Consider the following 18,157-nt stretch of genomic DNA (forward strand, 5'->3'; position numbering starts at 1 on the left):
AGTGATGAAAGTGCATAAGAAAGCTCCTTAATCATACCAATAGAAACAGCATTAGGGGCGCCAAATGGCGCTCGGTGATGTTTCCCATAAAAGCTTAATTTCAGGTATCCATAATCATAACCTGTCAGACGCAATAATTCATTAGCACACAATCATCGTTTCTCAATCAAGAAACGAAACGCACGATTGATTATGCTGGCCATTAAATTTTCATATCAAATTAAAGACTATCATCAACCAAAGCTTAAAATTCTCAGTGTTTACAACTCTCATACTTCGAATATGCATATTTCCAAAATAGCATGAAATTTTTTTTCATTTGAGCTCATTTTCTTTTGTTCTATTAACTAATACATGCAGTACAAGCTTGTTATACGTATACTTAATAAGTAAGGTCTTAAGGGAAATAATAAAAAACAATTTTGCTATTAATTATATTAAACAATATTTATTTGTAATTTCGTGATAATTATATTTCTTATTACAAAGTAAAGGTATTTGATATAATGTTTGCCTTACAAAAATGTTTCCTTTGTCTTGCCACCATAGGTATTCTATTTTGTCACTTTTTGCGCCCGCCGTGCCATGTATATTATTATATATAATGTAATTAAGAAAAAAAAATAAAATGACCTGCATATATTAATTATTTAGATTGCAAGATTCAAAAAAGCTATTAAAATTAGAGACTAAATAAATAGCGAATTGATTCATATGGATTTATGTAATTGTGAACATTAAAAGAGTTTATTTATTGATCTAATAAAAAAAGATAAAATATTAATGAGAAAATTGAAAGAATAGAGTGTCCCATTCACTCGTGTTGGTCGCAATGTATCATTCTTGGAGACATTGCCTCTGCATGTCTCCCACAATGGCACAATGTTCCTTGGAGAAAGACCTGGAAGGGGGTCCTTTCTCAAGGTCAGGGCCCCCTTCTAGTCTTTCTGGTCCTGGAAGGAGCGCTTCTGACTGGTCTGTGCGCTGCTTCCAGGAAGATCAGGAGATTGCTCGAAGTTCGCGGCAAGTGCATTCCGACACCACAGATGCACTTGCCGCAACATATAATTGCGAGTGTCTGCTGCTTTGGTCAAAAGAAGCAGCAGACACTCGCAATGCGAACCGAATTGTCCCAGAAAGACCTGGAAGGGGTCCTTTCTCAAGGTCAGGACCCCCTTCTAGTCTTTCTGGTCCTGGAAGGAGCGCTTCTGACTGGTCTGTGCGCTGCTTCCAGGAAGAACATGAGATTGCGCCAATAAGCTCCTATCAACAAATTTTGACTAAAAATATAAAGTATCCTTTTGTGATTTAACGAATAGCTCAATTTTAAAATAGATTTGATTCTAATAATAAATTGAATGAGTTTCGCTTACGTTTAGAATTTAATGATTTATATGATTTTTTCGTTCACAGAAGAGTCATTGATATCCAATATCAAAAAAAACAGCAAAGACACACCATAATAAATGATATTGAAGCTAAATATTACATATTTCAACATATCTAAAAAATTATTATAAGATTAGATCTCATGCAATGCCGAGCAGTTTCCTAAAGCATAATTACTTATTTATACAGAATCAATTATATAATATTCACATTGCAAATTATATACATTCTCACGAAGCAACATGAAATAGACTGTCCGAATTTGAATTCAAATAGAGATCTACTTCAAAAGGATTTCTTACAATATGTAATCTCGATGTTGATCACTGGAATACAAGGGATGCACGTAATTTACAAATTGTTGCAAAAATAGTAGTACAACAAAAATTTTATTTTTAGCTTGTCACTTGATATATAACAATTGCAAAAACTCAATCAAAAATAGGATTTGAACAACTTTTTAAAATTGTGAGAAAAATTCTATCGGCACATTCTATTCAATTTTAAAGTATTTCTTTCATATTCCAATCGATTATTCAATATTTGCCAATCACAAATTTTAGTTCAAAATTCAAAAAATCCCTAATTTTAATTTCAGATGAAATCTCGCAAAAATAACATTGTTTTAACCATATAAATATATATTTTATATATTGTATAGTGATTTTTTAATATTTTTATGAGTAAAATCGAGAGTGAGGAAATGTGGACTACAAAAAACGATAGAAATGAATAGTTTACATGGGAATTCAATACTTATAAGTATTCAATGTCACTTTTGTGCTTGAGATTTTGACTCTAGTATATCAGAAAAAAAGTAATTACTTTTTTAAAATATATTATCAAGTAAATAAAGACTTTTTCGCCATAGAAAGCACCTTTCACGGCTTCTTACCAGATCTAGTCATCTTTTCCAAATTCAATTCCTGCTCTTTTCTGTTCTTATTTTATTTATCGTTAATTCATTTTTCAAAACCGAATCAATACAGAATGTAAATACGACAGGTTCTATATACAGAACAGGAAGAATATTTTTTGGGGTTGTAACTCACAAAAAATCTAACAGAAGAGATTCAACTTGGAAATATTGGATGAAAAGAATACTTGAAGATGGATATCACGGGTCGAAATTCATATTGGATCCTCAAGACGATTATCCAAATCATTACTTACAAATGGATAATGACCTAGCCCAAATAAATCAAGCCTCGCAGAAATTTCAAGATGACGTAGATAGGGGCTCGAAGGGTGTGATTGGCGCCAGATATTTGGTTTCCAATCCTCAATATAGCTGGTATTGGTCACTCACAGATGATATTTACATGGATTTAGACTTAGTCACTAAATTTTTTGAAGAATTAGAAAGGAAATATGATCCTTATTCTCAGATTGTCATAAAAGGTCAATGTCTCTGCAATCACGGATACAGATATCTGCAAGGTGGAGCAGGGTATATATTTAGCAACCTTGCAGCTAAGAAATTCAATGAAATTTCAATAAATTGGTTACAAACCATGACACAATTTGACGATTTACACTTCAAAGATGTACTTGATGCCTTTAATCTTACCACTGATGATATCGCAATCAACAACATATTTGGATATCGCGCGGGAGATATTTTGAAATATCCAAATTTCCAAAAATGCCCCAGCAATATTAGTAAGACTTGCTGCGGGTATGATAGTATATACCCCATGAATAAATTGATGGTAATTCACGAAAATTATATGAATGTAATGGAAGTAGCTGTTTTATTTGTAAGCCAAATAAAGCAGAAGAACGAGTCGCTTTATCATTACTACTACGGAGATCCTTGGGAACTTACACCATGCAAACTATAAAAAAAAGATAAAGTTTATCGTCAGTCATATTTTTATTGATTTTTCCCCATCAAAAAGTGAGGATAAATGATGTTGTCGGGTATCCAACCTGCCAAATGAGCTTTATGGTGTGCGTGATCTTGTCATTCCTTCTATGTTATATAGGCAAATGATTCAGTATCCAAAAGAGTACTCGTTCATCTGATTACCCAAGAAACTTTGATTTCATAAAAATTTAATTGGCTCTTAAATCAAGAATACATTTAGATATTAGAGAATTTTCGAAGTAAATTTTGAATGTAAAGCACTTATTAAGAATTTGTTGGGCTTTGAATACACTTCAATAATACATTAGAATAGTGTGATACTTGGGAAGGCTGAAATTGAAGTCTGGTCCATAAATGAAGAATTTGGAAAATTAAAATGCAAAACTCTGAATTTCAACCATACTTTAATGTTATGCATATGTCATCAGTACCAACAGTTCATATTAATTTAATTTTTATAAGTTACCATTTTTTGATACTTCAACCAACGCCGCACTTGCAGATTTAAAAAATTAAATAAACCGAATTCTATTATTTGATTATTTAAATGCAATCATTTGAATTAATTGTCTTTTAATAATAATACTGATTTCCAAACTTTAACTTTGTGTTGTTCATAGCCGGAGGCAGCAACGCGCCCGTTGGGCTAGCGCTGCCGCTGGTGGCCCGATTTTTTTTCCAAGATTATATTTTCCCAAAGAACCTTTCCCAGATATTGGGTTTATCAACCAGAAACATCCACCTTACAGCTATTAAGTTTTATATGAGTTTTGTTAATAATTATAAAATAAATTATCATCATTTTGATAAAAATAATATTATTTGCACATCAAATAGCAAAGAATAATATCACATGTATATTTAAAATGCGAAGGAAGGAAAATATGGGTATGATTTTTGTTTTGGGTTAATTTGTTGCAAATTAACAATAATAGAAGCAATTCTTGAGTCAAAGGATTAGAATGAAGCAAATTGGACTTTCGATGGTTTGTTGAGCTGCGCAAATATCTATCTTCATATTTGAAAAAATTATAGGTATTGAGAGGAAACAAGATATATTCGATGTAGAGATATTTATCTGTATTTCAATTCAGTCAAATTGAAATAGGTAATTCATGGATATTGAAAAAGCAATTGAAACTAAAAAAAAGGGACGAACTTTAAATTGAATGGTCAATTTAAAGCAAGTATTCAATTTTTTGGTCAATTTAAAGCAATGAATGAGAAAAACTTTGAGCTTAGGAGGTCAGGTGCGTGGGGCTTCCAGGCGCGTTGCGCCCTCTAGCCCATGAGAAATTTTGCCCAGGACCCAAGAGGAGGACCGAACCCCAGCCGACCAGCCGGTGACAAAACCAAAACAGTTGTTATTTACATCATATTAATGATATCACTTTTTTGTCACTTTTTGTATCACCTTTTTAAATATCACTTTTTGTGCCACTTTTTCAAAAATGCGAATTTTCACTTTTTGTCACTTTTGTGTCACTTTTCACAAATTATATATGTTTTCATGTTTTGTCACTTTTCTGTCACTTTTCGGGTAAAAACATTTTTATTATTATATATAAATGAATTTTACAAAACCACCGTTACCGTTCTTTGGAAATAAGAGTAGATGTAAAGATATTATATTGAGAGAACTTAAGAAACTACCGAATGGTCTAACATTTGTAGATTTGTTCGGTGGAAGTTTCTATATATCCCATTTATGTCATACCGTATTTCCTGACTCAAAGATTATATGCAATGACCTCGACAATTATATGGAGCGTCTCAAACATATTCCAGACACAAACAATATATTGAAAGAGTTAAAAGAAAAGATACCTATAGGTAAGATGGAACGTATACCATTAGATAAGAAAAATATTGTGAGAGAGGTTTTGAAAAAAGCAGAATATATAGACTGGGATAGTATATCTGCTAGACTATTATATAGTGGTGCTATAAGAGTTCATGACATTGAAACACTTATGTCAAAAGTTTTATATCTTAACTATACAAATGTTTTCAAAGAGGACATAGAAAAATATATTGAGGGTATAGAGTTTGTGAGATGTCATTGGACAGAGTTGTATGAAAAATATAAAGACAAGGAAAATATTTTCTTTATAGTGGACCCGCCGTTCTATAACACATGGGATTTTCAATACCAAGTAGACTGGACTTTGAGAGACTCTTTAGAAACTTTAGACGTTATACATAACCATCCATGCTTTTACTTTACATCCGATAAAAGTGGTTTGGAAACCATTATGAGATGGTTAGAGGACATACATGACTATGAGTTTATATATGACAAGATAGAATATGAGAGAGGTCCTATAAACTGGAGAAAGTGTCACAATAAAGAAATTTTATTAGTAAGTAAATGTGGTTTGAAATAGGACTACTTGTTTTAGGTTTTTTCCATTGTGTCATTTATTTATTTGACGTGGCAGAAAAGTACAGAGAATATGAAGATGAACCAATGCCTGCAAATGTTCAGCGTATGTACTCGTAAAAGATATTTTTATCTAATATTAAATGGACGCACAGAACTTAGCGAATGCACAGCAACCTGGACAACCAAACCCAGAGAATATTCCAAATGAAGTTAGAATACAAACTGCAATGGCAAACTATGGTCAAGTGCCAACAGATGTACAAATGCAAACTGCCATGTCAAATGACGCTGCGTTAGGTTTGCCACCATGGTATGCAAATATGAGATGGAAAGAGTTTTATACAAACCCTGAAGTGGGATATAAACAACTTTATGCAGATGACGCGAACACAGGAGTTGACCCAGAATATGTTTTCTACCAGAGGAGAAACAGAATGTATGAGCTCCAGTTAAAGAATGCTATGGAACTCAACAGGAAACGTAAGAGACTAGGCGGACATTAGATTTTTACATATAGTAAAATGGGTTTCTTTGGAAGAATAGGAAACTTCTTTCGAAATGTTGGAAGAGGTATATGGAATGGAATAAAATCTGTCGGAAGAGGAGTATGGAACGGCGTCAAGAATATTGGTAAAAGAGTAGGTCAGTTTGTTGGTATTATACCTAAAGACCCTGAACCAGAAGAACAAGCTCCTGTAATACAACAGCCTGAACCTGCACCACAGTCTAGTTGGCAACCAAATCCAACACCTCAACCATATTAAAAAATTATATTTTTACCGTTCGATAGTAGTTGTATATGAAACTAAGTTCTAAGTAAAACGCGTGGTATAATGGAATTATTCTTTTTCTTCCATCTGTAGTAAATCATACTTGAAAGTCTGAAATACTTCCACTCGGCGGTTCATATAACTTTGTAGGTTTTTCGTAAAAATCATTCATCAGGCATAAGAAAGAGTTTTGCGCACCAGAAAATGAAGCATGAACAATAATAGCATCTGGGTCGAAAACATTTTCATATGTTCCATTAGGGTTTTCGACTTCATAATAGTCCGGGTGTACTGGATATGCTGCAGGCTGATTTAACATCCTCATAAATCTATACCATGCCAAGTTGTTATATTTTGTAGAAATATAAACGTTTTCTCCAAGGTCTTCTATTTTATTGATTTTAACAGTTGCATTTTTCCTGTCATAAATAATATCGAGATGGTATTCTCCTTCGTCAATGTTATACTGGTTTGCATATTCAATATAGATATCGCTTATTTTTTCTTGAAAAGCTTGAAGAGTTGTTTCTAAGTTTATAAGCAAATTAACTTGTAAAAGTTTTCCTTGTTCAAATTTCTCATACATACGTTTTTCTTTGTTATAGTATCGAACTTCAAAACCGACCGTAAATGGGAAACCATGTATGGCTTCTGAAATGAACTTCATTCTACGAAAGCCAATAGCTTTTGTGACGGATGGGTCTCTTAACCATCTTAATGGGTAGTCAAAACGATAGCCTTCATGCTTTACGGTATCTGTCTCAAACTTTTGACCGACATTAATAAAAAGTTCATCTAATGGTTTAGTTGTAGCAACTATAGAATTTTCTTTTTCTATTGGAAGCATATTTTATCTATAATAAAAATGTCAAATGAAACAGCGTCTATGCGAGAAATACAACACAACCGACAACTCATTATGCAAGCTCTAAATAAGAACACAACAAACTTTTCAAACTATTCTAAGATATCTGAGTCATTGAAAGGGGGTGACTTAAAACTGACAATAAACCCTATAACAGATGAGTTTCTATTTCAAGACAATAAGAACAATACTGTCTGTATAAATCCAACAAAAGGAACTTTAAACGAGAAACCTATAAATGAACTTCTTTTGAAAGCAGATGTTAACAACAAAGCTGACAAAGAATATGTAGACGATGCAATAGCACAAGAAGAAGAAAGAGCTAACAATGCTTATGCAACAAAAGAACATACTCATCCTGAACTAGCAGACAAAACATATGTTGACAATAAAATGTCAAGTGAAGTGACAAGAGCTGAAAACAAATATTCTAAAAAGACTCATATACATTATATTAACCAAATACCAAGTCTTAAGGAAACATTAGAGACAAAAGCAAATAAGACTCATACACATTCTATATCTGATATCACAAACTTACAACTAACTTTAAACACTAAAGCAAACTATGGTCATACACATACCATTGCAAATATTACAAACTTACAAGAAACCTTAAACAGGAAAAGTGACGTTGGACATACACATACATCTTCTGAAATAACAGACTTAAACGTTAGCCTTGAAAATAAAGCAGATAAGACTCATACACATTATATAATAGAATTTGTTGAGCGTATAAACCTTGAAACAAACTATGAAGAATATCTTGAACGAACAGAACAAGAAAGAGATGTAGATGGAAATATATATACGCTTTTTACAAGAAAAAAACCAACACTATACTATAATGTTACTAATACTGAAGTGAGTGAGTTTTTTGAATGGGATGAACCAGTTTGGGCTTTAACAAAAAGCGATGATATGGGCATACCAGTTAGCTTCAGCATAGATATTGTTAAGGTAACTTCATTCGAAGATATGTTTACGTTAAAAGCAGATAAAACATATGTCAATGAAATATACCAAAGTTTGATAGGAACAAAAAATATTGAAACTATTGTTGGTGACTTTTCTGTCAATGAAGAAAATAAATATTTTAGATGGCAGTTGGTACAGTCCTTAGAAAATGGTACACGGTATAAACTCATTCCGAAAAATAACAATGAAATGTATGTAAGCTATAAAAAGAATGATGGTACACAAGTTAAAGTTCCATTAGACAACAACTGCTACTTAAACTTATATGGAGATGAACAAAATAAATATTTCCGAGTTTATGAAATGACAGATATGACATTGCCTGACCCAGCTCCAGCACCATATTATTATGACTATGGAGATGACGACAGAGCACCGCATGTAGACCCAAAAAATTAACCTTATATTTAGAATATTATAAATACAAAACATACAATGCAATAGACAAAACAAGAATAGTATACTATTATGAAGATGACAGAAATAAATATTATAGTCAAGACTTCACTTACCCTGAAAACATAAGATTATATTATAAAAAATATTCTGACACAAACCAGAAGAAACCTGAAATAGTTGCACTATATTTTAAGTTCAAAAGAGACAATCCTATAATATCTCATATGTTTGATTTAATGAACCCAGTAGGTTCTATTTATACATCTATGGAAGCAAGAGGTCCTCAAGTAATGTTTGGTGTTGGTGCATGGGAACAAATAGTCGACAGGTTTTTGTATTGTGCAAACTCTTCAAAGGAAACAGGTGGAAGTAAAACGATTTCAGGTGCAAATTTACCTGCACACAGTTATTACATAGATTTAAGTACATCTCAAGCAGGTTGGCATAAGCATAGATATTACGATTGGCACAGCTTGACAAAAGGTAAAGGATATGATGTTAAAGACGACGTTAAGTTTGCTATAAATTGTTACTGGGATGACACGCAGGGAGAAGGAAACCATACACATTTCGTTTCAGGATATACGCAAACAACGGGACAAAGTAAAGAATACATGCCACCTTACATGACAGTTTACGCATGGTATAGAATTGCTTAGTCGTCATTTTCAACTTCTTTAGCATATTCGTCAGGAGTTGTCTTATATTTGTTAGGAACTGTCTTTGAAAGTATACCACCTTGAACTTTGACAAGTTTGAAACGAGGTCTGACAATAGTAGTTTTATCTTCTGCTTGCAGTGTGTACATTTTGCCATGTTTGCCTAAAACTTCATAATATTCTCTTGTATACTTTCTTCTATTTTTACGAACACGAATGTGAGTACCTGTCGAGTTCCCATTGTTGTCATAGTCAATAGTATTTTCATATGGGTCGCGTTTAGGTATTTCTATTTTTACTTTGTCACCTTTCTGAAGTTTGAAGCCCGGCATTCTTTCTTGTTTGTCTCTTTTGACTAAATTATTAAATATATAGTCTTTCTCTAAGTCAGGGTTGTTTTTCATTTCTTCGGGGGAGTGGTTTCCCAAACCTTTTTGTTTACGGTTATTGTAAATATTTAAAACTTGTCTCATCTTTGCCTGGGAGAAGTGTCTATACTTGTCGTCATATGACATTTCATTTGCTTCACCACCTTGTGGTTGGTTTAAGTCTCTTAACATTTTTATACATCCGTCAATGACACCAAGAGCAGAATGGTTTTGGTCGACAATGAAATATTGGTTTACATTTTTTGAACGCAGATAGTTTTTTACATTATCTGATTTGAAAGAACTTTCACAGTCAGATGTCAGTTTTGTTGGATGGTATTTGTCAACGAATATTGTCAAAGCTGCTAAGATATCTAAAATAGCTTTGGACTGTAATGGTATGGCTTCACAGTATCTTGTGTTTTGACCAACAAATATTAACCAGTATGGAGGTCCATCTGTTCTAACTCTCGGAATGTTTTCCAAGATATCCATAAACCAAGCATTTGGTGTTGAACTAAAGATTTTTATCATGAGTGCTTTCTTTGTCGCTTTAGAAACATAGAGGTCCTTGTTCGGATTCGTCATTTTTTACCCTATAAGAAATGGGTTTATTTGGCGCATTAGCAGGAGTCGCATCTAGATTTTTACCCGCAGTGGGAACAATAGCCAGAGGTGCATTTGGAATTGGAAGGAAGATTTTGAGTACATTAGGTATACTGAAAGACAAAGCTCAGCCTATTATACAAACTGTACAGAAAGGTTGGGATGTAGCACGAGATGCAACAAATCTTATTCCAAATCCTGAAACAAGAGGAAAAGTTCAAGGATGGATGGACAATGTAGGAAGACAAGCAGGAAACTATTATAACAAAGCAAATGACTACTATAACCAAGCAGGACACTATATGGACCAAGGTGAAAGATTCTTTAACAGAGGATATAACCATGCACAACAATGGGTAAGCAATAACCAACCGCAACCACCTCAAACTTGGAGAATGTAAGGTTTTTAACTAGGATGAAATGAACAATGCAGCTTTAAACAGAATAAGTCATGGAAGACCACCTTTTACACCACGTGTTTGTAAAGTTCTTCCTATACCTCAGGAAGTTTTAGACCGACTTAAAAAACCTAAACAACCAGTTGAAAACAAACCAAATTAAAATTTTTTACTGAGATGAAATGACCGAAGAAGTTGAAACGGTAGATTTGACACCACAAACAAAAAGTTCAGAACCATTGTCAAAACCTGTCAAAGAACTTACAGATGAAGAGAAAAACTCAATAATAGAAAGTGCCAGGTCTGGAAATACAAACCCTAACTATAAAGTCACTTTTCATAGAAATGGAACGGCTAGTATCTCAAAAAAGAAACAGATTCTCACAAATAAAATATTGAAGTCTGAAGGAGCTTTCGAGACAACAGATGGAAAAGTTTACTTCACTGACCAACAGTTCATTATAGAACATCTCATTGACTTAGAGTCGAAATATTCTAAACTTTACAACAAACACAAAAAGTTGAAAGGAAAACAAAAACAAATGGCATATGATATTTATGAAGATGTTGACGACACAACTGTTCCTGCAAGTGAAGTAAAGTCAGAGGAACCGAAAAGTGACGAAAAACCGATAGAAGAAGAAAAACCAAAAACTGAAGATAAACCAAAACCAAAGTTTAGTTTCCAAACTAAACCAAGTCAACCTTCATTAGCTGGTATGGGTTGGCGTCAAAGACTTATGACAGCAGGCGGTTATGTAAAGTAAAGAAAAAAAAATTATTTTTATAAAAATGCCCCCATATAGAATGGACAGAAAGTCTGCTAGAATAAAAGCAGAGTTACAAAGATATGGTTGGAGAGTTTCGAAGAATTTTAAATATAGGAAGGGAAGACCCATAAAAGTCTATGACAAATTGTCTGGTCTTCGCTACGAAATGGATTTGGAAACAGCACGTGCCAATTATCCAAACAGACTAGAGAGGTTAGAAGAAGAACGTCTTATGGACATGCCTTTCGATGTTAGTGAACCTCAAGTTGAAGGACACGACGGCTTTGCCAGATTCTACTGGAAACATGACGAACAATTGCATCCTTTGAGAAGGAAAAAAGGAAAAGGTGAAGACGCACATGCTCCCATGGAAAGAACAAGATATGCATATGAAAAGTATCGTGAAGTTAGAAGTCAAATTACATCTGGTCGAACCTTTACAGTAAACTTTGACGAAGGAAAGAACAAAGAAGGCTTCATGGGAGTACTTGCTGCAATTCAAGACGGAAATAAGAAAGGACACAATCTCAGATTGACCATAACAGATTTGGATGGTCACATTTACTATGCACATGGCAATGTCACAACAGCTGCAATGCTTCTTGACGCTTTCAAAACTTCAAAGAGAGAAACGATGGGAGACTCCGACTCAGACATTTTGAATGCAATTGAAGGAATTGCAAGTGTCAAGTTCGAATGGTACCAACCTAACCCTCAAGCAGTCAGACAACATGCTGGATACTTCCCGTTCATAAATAAGTCTGACATTGACTTGACAAGGTATGGAATTTACAATTCAATTGAAACAATTGTCAACGAACCTTGCATTCTTACATGTCTCAGGGACTCTGGTCTTGTTACAGATGAGAAGATGAAGTATCTTGAGTCATGTGTGAAGACAAGGTACATTCTCAGAGGTCAATTGGCAAAAATTGCACCGTTGGCAAATGTCAATATCCGAGTCAACATTCCGACTGAGAAAGGTTCTTCACATGACGACTATGTTGTTGACAAAGACTTACCATGGTTGAAGATTGTAATTGTCCACAACCACTTCATGTTGAACGAAAGTCTTACAAACCCATTCTTTGGTAAAAGTAAGTGCAACATTGTCAGAGCTGTAAACATTCTTTTCGAGAAAGGTTTGTTGGAACCAATTCCAGATGACAAGCTTACAGAAAGTTTTGTACCAAAAGACGAAACAAACTTTTCATTGTTAGCAAGACCAAAAGTTGTTCCAGACAAAGTTCTAGTACAAAAGAAGTACACAGTTCCACAAGGAGTTGGTTTGTTCGGATACCAACCTGAACCAGAAGAACTTCCAATGAGGTTGCAAGAACTTCAAGATGCTATAAACAAACTTCCATTGAGACATCCAATTGACGTCAAATTGTATTGGAGAGCATCTGAGTTAGGTCAGAAGGTTTTATATGAAACAGGTTGCTTCGACGATGTTTATGAGATAACAGGAGAAGTTTCTCAGAAGATAAGAGACTCACTTGAATTTCCACAAACTGGACCAATTGGTTGCGACAAGTTCGACTCAAACGAAAAGATATACTATGTCGACCTTAACGCTGCGTACATGAGGTTTGTCCAATATATTCCGACTGGAATTCCAAACGAAGATGGTGAGTTCCCGGGAAGGAACTATACAGTTGGAAAAGTCATACAACAACTGTATGATATTAGGAAAGCTTCAAACCACAAACTTGCAATGGCACTCAAATTGCTTATGAATTCGACATGGGGATATTCCATTAAGAAACCTCAAGAGATGAAGAGTAAACATTATGAGAAGGTCGACAACTTTGTTGAAAGGTTTTCTCCTTTTGTTTTGAAGTACGAATTCACTCAAGGTCAAAGTGGCTTAGTAACCACATTAAAACCTATTGTCGAACATTGGTCTTACCCTCAGTTCGCAAAGGCAGTCCTTGACAACTACAATGAGTTCTTCTCGGAAGTCAAATCGAAAGTCAAGGTTTACTATGAGAACATTGACGCACTCATGACGAACGAAGAAGGATACAACAAACTCATTGAAATGGGTATGGTCGGTGAAAAGATGGGTCAATTCAAATTGGACAAAATTTTCACCGAAGTTCATGTCCTCTCCAAGCGTAAGTACTGGGGGTGTTAAAGAAGATGGTGAAATAGTTAAACATTGCATGAAGTAAAAACGTTTTCCAAAAAAGTGACATTTTTTTAATGGCGTACATCCCTGAGCGCTTCGTCCAGTTCAACCAAATGTTGGTCTCGGACCCAGGCAAGAGATATTCCAGGCTCGAACTCAACCGTCTCTTCAAAGAATGGATTGAAGACTACAGAGGAGACGAGTGGTTGACAATTGAATTTGCTCGGGCTTGGAATTGCTACAGAAGGGTCTTAGACGTGGACCCAAGACTCACGTACAGAGGTTGGGATGTGGTCTTCACATTCCAAAATTGGTACCAATACCAAAAATAAAAACTTAAATTTACTTGGGGTTTCCCCCTAAAATAATTTTTTTACTCTTAGAACCACTCGAGGTTCTCCTTACGGTTGTTGAGCTTGTCACCGTCAATGTGTCTGACCTTCGTCTTCTTGTCTGGATTTGGAACCCATTGAATTGCGACAAGCTTGCCCATGGAGATTGAACCGCGATTCCGAAGGTTAAGGTTCAAGTGTCCCAAGTTGTTGAGGACTGGGGTAAGAACCTTGCCTGTCTCCTTGTTGCGGATTTGGTATGGGTAGGGTTGGGAAATTTCGTAACCGTCATCGGCAACAAGGGTTGCCCAAACTTCCTCTTCTTCGTGTTTCTCTTCTTCCTCTTCTTCCTCTTCTTCTTCTTTGATAAAGTTAGTATACGTTTGTGCGGTAGGGCTGGTCTACGCCCCACCCTAACCGTCACAACCGTTTTGACACTTTACAATAACCGTTTTGACACTTTACAATAACCGTTTTGACAAATAAAGCATTTACGAAACAAATTTATTTTAATAACGTATTTTATATGACACGTAAAGTATAAATGTCAAAACCTATATTTTTCACAACTTTACAAAACAACTACGGTCAGTCAGTCAGTCAATGACCTACAAAAATTTTTTTCATAACCTCCAAAAACAAATTTTAAAAATTATTTTATTTCATGAATTTTATAACATATTTCACTCATTCAATGAAAAAATAAATTTTATAATTTTTATTCTTCAAGGTCCTCAGCTGCTAACAAATAGTCATCTAATCTTATTATTGGAATTCCATTTGGTCTTACTTGAATGGCAAAACAACAGTCTCTCATAAATCCTAGTAATGGTTTAACACCATATTCTTTGGCAATGGCTATGGGTCCTTGAACCGTTAATTTATATGTAATGGGTGCGGTAGATGCTTGACCTTGCTGGAAACAAAAGTCCACCTCAGTTGGGAAACCACATAAGAAATGCGTATTGTCATAACTGTCGTATATATGTTTAACTTTACCGTCATCTACTATTGACCTCATAACATCTTCATTAAATCCAATCATATCGTTATTTGTATTGCATGCGTTAGCAACCATTTCATAAAATACTGGTCCATATGATGTCTCAGGTTCTGCGGGCATACTTCCATAAGCTCCCATACTAAGTTGAATATATTCAAATTTTGGATTTTCGAAATTAACTAAATAATTGTCTTGCTTTCTAAATAATGTCCAAATACTTTTAACATTAATGGGAGTATATGCAGCTGTAAATGTTGCACTAGTTGTTGTAGCTCCTTCGCTTTTTGAAAATGAACTGTCCATTGGTATCCAATCCATAACTTTAACAGGGAAACATAGTGCTTCGCCAGTATAATGTTCTACCAACTCTGTATAAATATTAGGGTCTAAAGAAAATGACTTAGTATGAATGAAACAATTTGCGAATTCCATTTCTGTTCTAACTAATGTTTGACTTGCTGTTGTAATAGTTGCTACTTCGTCATCCACTGCTACTTCAGATATTATTGTAAATGCTTCACTCCATGGAACAAATTTATTTGTCGGCGGATTAGAATCTTTTTTCCATTTAACCTGCAATGCAGGGTTGAATCCAATTAAGTCATTTACGGATATCGAAGTGCATTGTAATGCGTCGCTACTAAACTTAACTTTTAATTGAATGTTGCCAGCAAATGCAGGAATAAATCTAATAGCTTCTAATGGTAAAAACTTTCTAACAGGAATTCGTATTGTAAGGTTAACATCAATACTACCACCAGCGGCAACAGCTCCTGACACAATTTGACCAGTTCTGCAAGTTCCCGAATGGCTCCAAACATCTTCATGTCGAGTCTTTGAGAAAACATCCACTTTCTTAATTTGTTCAGTAGTTTGCGAATTTGATGTAATATATGCTTCTTCTCTTGCATTGTCTTGAGAATAAATAATACGACCATTTGCTAGAAGTTGGTATGCAGCAACTGCATAATATGCGTCATCAAAACCAATCCAAAAACCAGGTGCATTTGTTCCATCTGCTGCCGCACCAATAGCTGTTGAATCATTAAATTTTCTAACCATTTTATATGTAATGTATGTATTATAAAGGTCTAAAATATTTTCACCAGGTGGAGATAAATTAAACGTTACGTAATTATTTTCTTTACAGTTTCCGGGTTGTGATGGGATTTTTGCGTCAGAATATTTTCTATTTGTATCTCCAACTTGAACTGCATTGTCTATAATATCAAAATATGAACGTATTTGATGGATGTGCTCCGAAGGAGTAAATTCATTCAATTGTTCGTTTTGCATGACTTTATTTCGGATAAAAATATCTTATTAATACAGTATTCTCGCTCTTCTTCTAGGGTAATGTGGAGGAAGTTGTTGTTTAATGTTTTCAACAAATTCAACATTTTCTTTTGTTTCCATTTCTTTTAATGGTGGGTCTGGATTTTTGGACTCAGTTTGTTTTTCAATGAAATTTACAAACTTAGCAATAAGTTCTTGGTTAGAAATAGAAAGAATATCTGGTTTTTTTCTTCAACTTCTTTTGGTTTTTCATCTTGAGGTTTTATATTAATATTGTCAGATTCTTTATTTTCTAATGGCACTTTTCTTTTTCTAACATATATTTTACCATCTTTGCTTTGAGTTACGTAATAGAACGGATGTTGTATTCCTCTTGCGTCGTTTAGTATAATGGACTCTCTTTCAGACTTTGACAAACTCATTTATTTTACATCGGATAAATTTTTGAAATTAAATTTTTATCCATTTACAAATGAGTCAAACATTAGACGTTGAAGCTTTGAAGAAAGAAATTAGAGAACAAATATTAACTGAATTAAAGCAACCAAAACCAGAAGAAAACCGCCAAAACCAAAAAGAAAACTTACTGAAAAACAATTAGCCGCATTAGCTGCTGGACGTCAGAAGAACCCGAGATGGCAGGCGAAAAGAGCTAGAGAAGAAGCAGAAGCAAAAGCAAAGGAAGAACAAAAAGCTAAAGAAGAACAAAAATAAAATAAATAAATTAAAATTTTATTTTTCTAATAAATGAAGCTTTGCTCGTTATTGAAAAGTTGAACTTTTTTTCAAAACAAGGAGTAGAAGATTTGCATAAATCAAATGCTATCTCTTCTTCGTCATAAAGTGCTTCATATAATTTCAAAATACTGAATTCAGAGTCTTTGTCATATTTTCCAACAGGAATATGTAAATTCTTTTCTTCGTCGAAATAACATTGTACAGCGTTAGGAAACATTTCATTAGCAGTTATTGAAATAACATCGCTGCGAACTCCTTTGCAACGTGCATGAAAAGCAATTTCATTCAAATCATTAATGAGTAAGTCAATGTAAGTCTTCTTTCCACAGAAAATGCTCTTATATGCAAGACTTTGTATATCTTTTGTTATTTCAGCGAAGTCGGAATGAAATTGACCAAGGTTCTTTCCAATAAGAACTCTACCATATCTTTTCTGAAATTCTGCTGCAAGCTTTGGAATATCTCCAATCCCATGTCTTCTGCAGTACAAAATACTTCATTCATTATTCTCTTTGACATTGACAGAATGTTAACACCAAGTGGACAGAAGTTAAAGTGTCTGCAAATGCTTTTTGTTGTTTTGAAAATTGTTTTATCTGAACCATCTAAGCCTTCAAATTTTACAATGTGGTTGTAATTTCTAATTGCATACCTAACAGCGTCTTTGTCGTCTACTATGGTTATTTTTGACTCAATAGGAGATAAAATAGTTTTTCCATAAATACTGTTCAAAATTAATTTAATAATTTCTTGCAATGGATTTTCTTCTTTCTTATACTTTAATCTTAACTGGAATAATTTTTGTACTTCATCTCTTATTTTTAAATCTCTTTTTTCATCGTAATAATATCCTTGTAAAATTTCACATTTAATTTTTTGGTATTTAATTAAATCTTGTAATGTAATATGGTCTGCATACATTAAACATTTTGTATTTGAACTTCTTGGTACATTTAATTCTGGATTTAATTTAGGGTCGCATACAATTAATGGAAAGTGTCTATGAATTCTAATCTCTGTAATTTTTATTAAAACATAAAATCCCGAAATAAACTTTTCACCACATGGTTCTTTTTGGTCGTCGTCGAATAAATGTTTTAATAAATATTCTGAGCTTAACATCTCTTCCTTCAAAACTTTTGGTATACCTTCTAAAGTATAAAGTCTTGCTATAGCTGAAGGATATAATGAAA

General features: G+C 33.9%; 10 protein-coding genes across 10 annotated transcripts, besides 1 other annotated feature; 7 read left to right on the forward strand and 3 right to left on the reverse strand.

Annotated features, from left to right (window-relative positions):
* Nucleotides 1–2,480: 2,480 nt before the first annotated feature.
* On the forward strand, nt 2,481–3,233 carry TVAGG3_0634020 (uncharacterized protein; the record flags this gene model as incomplete). Its single annotated transcript, XM_001306636.1, has 1 exon — nt 2,481–3,233. The coding sequence occupies one exon, from the start codon at nt 2,481–2,483 to the stop codon at nt 3,231–3,233; it is 753 nt and encodes a 250-aa protein (XP_001306637.1).
* A 2,552-nt stretch (nt 3,234–5,785) lies between these two features.
* Nucleotides 5,786–6,148, forward strand: TVAGG3_0634030 (uncharacterized protein; the record flags this gene model as incomplete). The annotated part of the gene is made up of 1 exon (XM_001306635.1): nt 5,786–6,148. One exon carries the CDS (start codon nt 5,786–5,788, stop codon nt 6,146–6,148), a length of 363 nt encoding a protein of 120 aa, XP_001306636.1.
* Nucleotides 6,149–6,166: 18 nt separating this feature from the next.
* TVAGG3_0634040 (serine threonine-protein phosphatase family) lies at nt 6,167–6,409 on the forward strand (the record flags this gene model as incomplete). The annotated part of the gene is made up of 1 exon (XM_001306634.1): nt 6,167–6,409. The coding sequence occupies one exon, from the start codon at nt 6,167–6,169 to the stop codon at nt 6,407–6,409; it is 243 nt and encodes an 80-aa protein (XP_001306635.1).
* A 103-nt stretch (nt 6,410–6,512) lies between these two features.
* TVAGG3_0634050 (uncharacterized protein) lies at nt 6,513–7,262 on the reverse strand (the record flags this gene model as incomplete). Its single annotated transcript, XM_001306633.1, has 1 exon — nt 6,513–7,262. The coding sequence occupies one exon, from the start codon at nt 7,260–7,262 to the stop codon at nt 6,513–6,515; it is 750 nt and encodes a 249-aa protein (XP_001306634.1).
* Nucleotides 7,263–7,874: 612 nt separating this feature from the next.
* Nucleotides 7,875–18,157: part of a mobile genetic element that runs on past the window's edge.
* Nucleotides 10,293–10,694, forward strand: TVAGG3_0634070 (uncharacterized protein; the record flags this gene model as incomplete). Its single annotated transcript, XM_051240947.1, has 1 exon — nt 10,293–10,694. One exon carries the CDS (start codon nt 10,293–10,295, stop codon nt 10,692–10,694), a length of 402 nt encoding a protein of 133 aa, XP_051087534.1.
* On the forward strand, nt 10,874–11,458 carry TVAGG3_0634080 (phage tail repeat-like family; the record flags this gene model as incomplete). The annotated part of the gene is made up of 1 exon (XM_051240948.1): nt 10,874–11,458. The coding sequence occupies one exon, from the start codon at nt 10,874–10,876 to the stop codon at nt 11,456–11,458; it is 585 nt and encodes a 194-aa protein (XP_051087535.1).
* Nucleotides 11,499–13,601, forward strand: TVAGG3_0634090 (DNA/RNA polymerases family; the record flags this gene model as incomplete). Its single annotated transcript, XM_051240949.1, has 1 exon — nt 11,499–13,601. The coding sequence occupies one exon, from the start codon at nt 11,499–11,501 to the stop codon at nt 13,599–13,601; it is 2,103 nt and encodes a 700-aa protein (XP_051087536.1).
* TVAGG3_0634100 (uncharacterized protein) lies at nt 13,670–13,927 on the forward strand (the record flags this gene model as incomplete). Its single annotated transcript, XM_001306632.1, has 1 exon — nt 13,670–13,927. One exon carries the CDS (start codon nt 13,670–13,672, stop codon nt 13,925–13,927), a length of 258 nt encoding a protein of 85 aa, XP_001306633.1.
* TVAGG3_0634110 (HNH endonuclease family) lies at nt 13,975–14,283 on the reverse strand (the record flags this gene model as incomplete). Its single annotated transcript, XM_051240950.1, has 1 exon — nt 13,975–14,283. A coding segment is annotated over one exon (309 nt), but the record flags the coding sequence as incomplete, so codon positions are not given.
* TVAGG3_0634120 (uncharacterized protein) lies at nt 14,646–16,226 on the reverse strand (the record flags this gene model as incomplete). Its single annotated transcript, XM_051240951.1, has 1 exon — nt 14,646–16,226. One exon carries the CDS (start codon nt 16,224–16,226, stop codon nt 14,646–14,648), a length of 1,581 nt encoding a protein of 526 aa, XP_051087538.1.

The sequence above is a fragment of the Trichomonas vaginalis genome, chromosome III (genome assembly GCF_026262505.1).
Source record: "Trichomonas vaginalis G3 chromosome III, whole genome shotgun sequence".
NCBI classification, from domain to species: Eukaryota; Parabasalia; order Trichomonadida; family Trichomonadidae; genus Trichomonas; species Trichomonas vaginalis.